Source organism: Furipterus horrens, unplaced genomic scaffold (genome assembly GCF_987537825.1).
Source record: "Furipterus horrens unplaced genomic scaffold, mFurHor1.1.pri manual_scaffold_2, whole genome shotgun sequence".
Classification (NCBI taxonomy): Eukaryota; Metazoa; Chordata; class Mammalia; order Chiroptera; family Furipteridae; genus Furipterus; species Furipterus horrens.
The window spans coordinates 46634463-46641735 of NW_028327172.1; the positions used below are offsets into that span (position 1 = coordinate 46634463).

Here is a 7273-nt window from a genome sequence, read left to right on the forward strand (position 1 = left end):
CGCAAGATGTCGACTTAACACGGGAGGGGACAGATACCGTGTCACTCCCGAGTCGGACTGCACAGCCATTCTCGGCGGTGCAGATAGACTCTTAAGAAGCTACACCATCGTCTCTCGAGACGGACGCCTGCCGACGACGACTTCCTGCTATTCATTTATTGAGTTTTTTGTATATCAAGTCTTAATGTGAGGTCTGTCCAGAAGGTATCCAGCTATATAATATGAAAAATAGAGACATTTATTGAAGAAGATACAAGAATCATTGTACATAGGACAATGATGCCTCAGTCTTCTTCTAAGTAGGCACCTTGGGACCTCACACAGTTCTTCCAATTGCTATCACTGCCCCCTAGTATTTTCCTGAATCTCATCAATGATCTGAAATCTCTTCTTTTTCAAAGATGATTTTAGTTTTGGGAAAAGCCAGAAGTCACAGGGTGCCAAATCATGGCTGTAAGGGGGCTGAGTCACCTGGGTGATTAGATGATTAACCAAAAAGTTGGCACGAGACATGATGCGTGAATAGGTGCAGCGTCGTGATGAAGCTGCCAATCAATAGTTGCCCACAGTGTGGCCTTTTGAATCATCTGAATAGTTTCCATGGAGGAATGTGCAAGCTTAATGCAAAATTTGATGTAGATTCGTTGATCTAGTTGCTCAATAATTTTGAATGCAACGGTCACTTAGTACACATGCTCACTCAAGGATGTCTACCACCCCCACTGACTAGTACAGTGAAGTCATCATTGTTCAGGCATGCGCATTCCAGTCCACTCTCCTTGGCTGTCAGGTTATATCGATGTTGCGCAAACTGTTCTCATTATATTAATGAAGGCTGGACTTTTTCCATACAGACTTTGTACATGTCCATGGGCCTGGTACTAAATAAGACACAGTCCTCACTCTCAAGAGCTCACAGTCTAATGAAGAAGACTACATACAGTTTGACAAATGCTATGATAGTGGAAGCCTAGGCTCTACAGGGAAGACTTCCCCAAGAAAATGCCTAAACTGAGTCTTTAAAGGAGCTAGGAAGGTGCAGATGGGCCACAGTAGCTTCATGCAAAGGCACTGAGGTGCATTGACCATGGTTCATAGAGGCCACTGCAGGTGGATAGGGTGCGTGAGGTGCTAGGAAGCATCCACTTGTATAGGCCACAGCCAAAGCTCCTTCTCTAGCTTGACACTGACTCAAAGTGATTGGAACTCGCTGACCTAATCTGAATTCAGGGCAACAATGTTTACCAGACAGACTCCAAATGTTATCAGGCCACCCCAGCCTGTCACAATCTGGCTCCTGCTTCCGTTTCCATAAGAACTCTCTGTGATAGCTCTGTTTTCAGCCTCATCTCCTCTTGCTGAATTTCTCCCTCTCCCATCCCCGCCCCACCCTTACCATGCTCCTTCACACTTCCATGTCTTCCCACATGTGATTTCCCATCTCCTTCTCATTCTTCAAAAGCCTGTTTAGGTGCCACCCTTTCTGCAAAGCTGCTCCAATCTTCCAGGCCACTGACCTCAGGTCCTCTGATCTGACCCATCACATTGGATTAGAAGTACTTATTAAATGGGTTCTTCTTCCTTACTCAACTGTGAGCTTCCTGAGAGCAAGAAGCAGATCTCAATAACTTTTGCATTTCCAGTGCTCTGTGCAGAGCCTATGCAGAGGTAATGCTTGGTAAATGAGTGTGTGATGGATGAAGGGAGGTTCTGGAAGAGGAGATGACTGATGGCACGTACTCCTGAAAACCACTGTCTCTAACAAAAGCCAAATCCCTTTTAGTACTTTGATTTTGCCACCTAACAGAAATGAGCCTTTGACCTCCCCTTTCCAGCTCTTGCCATCTGAATTCCCAAACCCCATACCATACCAAAAACCATGTAGAAAAAGGGCAGGAGCCTGGACAGGTAGGGGGATGAGCAATTCCATGACATTCACATGAAAGTCAAAATTTTGGAACTCTCTCATCCAACGACATCCCACATCCTGTCTTGAAACTCTCATGCTATGATGAAGGGCTCACAGTGGGTAGTTAGGAGTGGGTAGTATGGTTGAGCATTCTTCCAATAGGAAGCAGAAGAGACAACCAGAAAGAAGCTTCTGAGCTACAGAGGAGGCTGGAAGGGACCAGGAAGGGCTGGGGTATGAAGAGAGAGGCCTGAAACTATGGCTGCCCTGTCCCCAGCCTGCAAGAACTCAGGAGACCTGAGTGAACTAGGCTGTACAGGAATGTGAGAACGTTTACATCTGACCCCTTGTGCCCACAAGGCCATATTTTCTCTATTTATTTGTAGTCCCCTTTCACCCAAACAAACTTGCTCTTCTCTAAGATATAAGCTCTGGTACCCGATGTGGGGGTGTGGGTCCTGTATGAATCAGAAGTGAAAATCTCAGCTCCTCAGTGGCTGAGCGGTGCTCAGCTCTAGCTAAAGGGTCCTCACTTCTTTGAATCTGACTCCTCTTATCTGGCATGTGACAGATGTTCAGGAACATAGAATAACCTCGAAGGAGAAAACTGTCAAACCAGGAAAGGGCCAGGGGGTAGAGATGAGACTGGTTTGCATTCTCTTCTGCCTTGGACATATATACACTTAGAGTCACAGAATCTTAGAAATTTAGGAACTGAGAGATGATGTCCAATACTTTATTTTACATATGTGCAAACTGAGTCTCAGAGAGAGAGATCATGACTTGCCCAATATCACTGATTTATCTACCACAAACTTCAGTGCCAGACTTCAGATCCGAGGGGGTTACTTATAGAAACACCCCTCACCTAAGGAACAGGGCCAGAAAAAAAAATGGCTTTAAATTGAAAACAAAATGAGTCAGGTGAGACATAAAGAAGAATCTTGACTACAAGAATGTGTAGCAGAAGAAGACTGTGGAACAGCCTCCTCTGAGATGGGATCCTGCCCACAGGTGGGGGGTGCTTGAAATTATCTCAGCACTGCATGTCCCCCTTTTACACCAGTCCTTTCATTTCAAGTCCACAGGACTCAAGGTTCTCTCCCAAAGCCTGGCACCATGGCCAGTGGCTCGGGGAACATGAGAGGACAGTCCTGGAACAGGTGCAACAGCTGGAGCAACTGTACAGCTGTTGCCCGCTCTGGCTCAGCAGTCTGCAAGCGAGTGAGTGAGACAGAGACCTCTACTGGTGGGATAGAGGAGGTGCAGGACTGCCCAAACACCCAGAGAGGGGCTTGCCTGGAGCCAGATGTCAGGACTTCACTTACACACCCACCACCCCATTGTGTACATACATCTGGAAAAGTGGATGGGGATGCAGCAGGGCAGGGTCCCCACTTTTGAGTCTCCAGACCCTCTATGTACTTTCTTCTGGTGTCTGAGGGTCTACTTACTCTTCCCAGTCAGAGCAGGAGTATCAGGCTGCAGACCTACTCACGTCACCCCTCAAACTTCCTTTTCTAAAGGTCTGAGAAGACTCAGAATCAAGGCAACAGCATCTTTGGATTTTAGAGTCTTAGAACCACAGGATGTTAAAGCCAGAATGGTCCTCAATAATTATCTATCTGAGTCCAACCACCTAGCTTTACAGCTGGGAAAACTGAGGGTCAGAGAAAGGCGACATGCACTGTGTCACAGTTAGCATTGGTGGCAGAGCCATAGCTGGAGCCCTGACCTTATGAGTCTAAGCTTGTCCTTTGCACCACATTATGCCATGGGAGCGTCCTTCCCACCACCTCTCTGCTTCTGGGGTTTGAGATTCTGTCACCTTGGAAAAGAAGCTTTGAGTCCCATAGAACAATAACCCTTGGGGAAAGAATAAAGAGATCAATGTTTTTACTTCATAACAGACTCTCCTGAAAGCAGGATTAAGTGGAGGGAGGGGAGAGAGAGTGGAAGCATGCCGGACACCTTCAAGGGGGAGGCAATTAGTAAGGGAAGGGCACAAAATAGAGGAGCTGACATGGAGGGGACAGCATGGGAAAGGGAGTCAAGATACTAGGCAGGTTCTCATCCATAGAGGGATGAGTACCCAGAGTGACCAACATCATGCATGCATGTGACTCCACCTGGGACTGGAATCAGAACTGCTCAGTGACCAAGTCAGAGCCCCGGAATCAGGGTTCAATCTGTGGTCCAGGTTTGAAGATCAAAGCTCAGCCTGTGGCTGAAGTTGAGACGCTGTCTAGATTGGGGTCAGGACTCAATCAGTGGCTGGAAATAGAGCTGAGGATAAAATAACTTGTTCGAATAGCCTTGCAATTTAACTGGAGTGCAAACTGCCATGCGTGTTCACAGGCCCTTGGCATTTGCAGGGCTGAGCTACCTCAAGAGCCTGCAGACTTGAGAAATTCCATCTGTTGGCATCACTTCTGAAAGCACCTAAGATGTCACCGGGAGATTTCTACCCCACAACAGGCCTGAGATCTTACTTAAACTAAGACAGGTCCCTTTATAACAGACCTTTTAATTGAGCACTGGCAAATGACTCTCAGATTGTTTCTAGATTTATAAACTGTCATTAGTAGACAAAACAAGGCTCAGAGAAGGGAGGTGATTTGGCCCAATTCATACAACCAGTAAGTGACAAATCAAGGGCTACAATCCAGGTCTCTATTCTTTCCTTTAATAAATTTGCTTTGTGACCTTGGACAAGTCATTCAGCCTTTTTGAATTTAGTATAATTATAGGAAAACTGAGGGGTAGAAGTATATGGTTTTCAAAGGCTCTTCCAGCTCTATCTGATTCTAAGATGTCACAGCCCTCTGAATGCCAGTCCACCTCACCTCAACTCAATAAGTCTGCTCTGTTATTTTCTTGTGTGTCTGGAGCTAAGTTCCAGGCTGTAGTGGAGACTGAATACACAGGACTCAGTGAGAGACATGGACCTGAAGGCCAGGGGAGGCGGCACAGGGGAAGGAGACCAGAGTGGATCAGGTGGCCAGGGCAAGTTTGCTGAAATAGGTATGCCTCAGCAAAGTGAAGGGCTGACAAGATGTGAAGGCAAAGAAGAGAGGTGTGGGTAGGACATGAGCAATCCTGCAAAATGATCTGATTCTTGGGCATCTTTCCAAGATGCAATAAGGGCAATGATATCTGGAGAAAAACCTTGGGGGCTAAGAATGATGTGCCAAATGGGAGAGGCAGGCAAGGAAGCTATCCTGTGCTAAATCCCTTTTAAGAGACAACAGGTAAGTGTTAGGAGGAAACCTTCAGGGCTCAAGAAGGGGGAGGAGACACTTACTGAGTAATAGGCATTGTGCTGAGCACTTTAACACAGGCACCTCCTTTCATTCTTTCAAGAACCCTTTGGGTTCTAGGTAAGTGTCTTGGGCAGATGAAGAGATTGAGTCTCAGAAGTTGTGACTTAGGAAAGGTCACACCACTACTAAGGAGCAGAGCCAGGACTTGAACCCAACACAGAGCTCTTTCCATTACTTGTTACTGAGGACTACTAGGAGTCTCATGCTGTGGCAGCTCAGGGATGACCAGACACGCAGCCTGCCTTCACAAGCAGAGACAAGAATGAAACAAAATCTAGCCCTACTGGCTCCAAAAAGTCTCATGCAAAAGGCAGGCAGAGATGGGGGAGCTGAGCTGCGGAGAGGAAAGGGCTGGGAGGTGGGAAACTGGGGGTCTTCATCCCAGGCTCTGCCCTGCATAACCTGGAGTTAAACCACTGCCTCTCTTGGGCCTCAATTTCTTTATTGGGTATTTCAGGGGCTTAAATGAAGCTCCTTCCTTCTTATTAAGAAAATCTTTGGTTTTGTGTGATATCCTCACAGCATTCTAGGAGATTGCCATGGGATGGGGAGGGTGTCCACCAGAACACTTGAGGGGCAGTGAGGAAACTGAGGTTCAGAAAGATTATATAAACTGTGTGAGGTTGCACTGTGCCCAAGTGGAAAAGCACGAATTGGGGGACCGATATTTTAAAAGAACCTACTATGTGCCAGCTATTTGCTTTAGATGTTTTCTACCACTTAATTCTTATTTCAGTTCTGGGATTTTTACTTCCATTTTACTAATTAGGAAACTGAGGCTCAGAGAGGTGCCCTCCATGCCTGCCTCCCACCACCGGGTATTCAACAGATCTGGGATAATGGACATTGGTTTCTCTCACTATGCCCTGCTGCCTCCCAGAGTCTCTCACAAGTCCGAATCAAGGCTCCTCCCACACCGTGGGACAAGGGAAAGCACAGGATTTGGAATTGTAGAGTTCTGGCTTCGGATGGCTTACTAGCTCTGTACACTTAAGCAAGTTTCTTCCCTCAGTCTAAGTTTTCTCATCTGTAAAATGCAAATGATACCCACCTCCTGAGAGTATTGTGAGAATCAAAAAAGGTAACGGAAGGGGAACTTTATCCTAGTTAGCCCTTTTTTCTTTCCACCAGCTCTCTTTAAAATGCAGTACTTTTCTTCTTCATCACACCTTTGCAGCCAAACACACGGGACTCTACTAGGAAAAAGTGCCCCCCACTCCCACCCTCGGAGCACAGTGATCGGCGCTCTCTCAAGCTGCCCTCAGCCCTCCATCCTCAGGTCCCTGACAGCAGCGCCCTGGGCTCTCAGTCTCGTCAAGTTCCCCCAAGTCTCCCAATCATCAGTCCATACAGGTCTGCTGAGGAGCTCCACCCTTCCGGCACAGGTGCTGCCTGGATGACAGTCAGAACGCTTTGGGGTCTCTAGCCCTGGCACTTTCCCCGCACATCCCCGGGGCTCGCATCCCTCCTCTCCCCACCCAGCGCCCCCACCCCCTACTTACGAGCTCGAGCGTGGGAGTCCAAGGGGAACCAGAGTAGCGCGAGTCCCAGCAAGGAAGAGAGGACCCTTCCTTCGGGAACCATCCTTCCTTTTCCCAGAGCCAGGCCACCAGGTGCTGAGCCAGGAGGGGTGTCGGAGACAGTGAGATGAGGGGTCACTGAGGCACAGGGGCACAGAGCAATCCACAGACCCAGGGAGGGCTGCTGCTGCAGTGGAGAGTCAGAGAAGGGTAGAGAAGAAGGCGGTGAGGACCAAAGGAGATGTCTAAGGTGGGAATAAGAGGAAGGTGAAAATAAAGGGGAAAGGAGGGAGGAGATAGATGGGGAAAGTACGGCAAAGGGGGAAAGGGATTCAAGCAGAAGAGAAGGTGAGAGGGAGGGGCGGAGAAGAAAGACAGTAGAGGACAGGGGTCTGCAGAGCGCGCAGCGTTCGGCGAGGCGCGCGGGACCGGCGGGCTGCTCTGGGCTCGAGGATTAGAAGCGGCCGGCGCCCCTTGCTCGGTGGGCTCGAGGTCGGGCCGCGGGGTCCTGGGGCCCGGCG

General features: G+C 48.4%; 1 protein-coding gene across 2 annotated transcripts in view; it reads right to left on the reverse strand.

The window, feature by feature from the left end:
• Positions 1-6895, reverse strand: part of CHRDL2 (chordin like 2) — a 32801-nt gene extending 25906 nt beyond the window's left edge. For both annotated transcript variants that reach the window (XM_090267767.1, XM_090267766.1), the window contains exon 1: positions 6735-6895. In XM_090267767.1, coding sequence (XP_090123893.1) covers positions 6735-6816 — 82 coding nt within the window. In that variant the 5' untranslated portion in view covers positions 6817-6895. The remainder of the gene's footprint in view (positions 1-6734) is intronic.
• Positions 6896-7273: the final 378 nt, after the last annotated feature.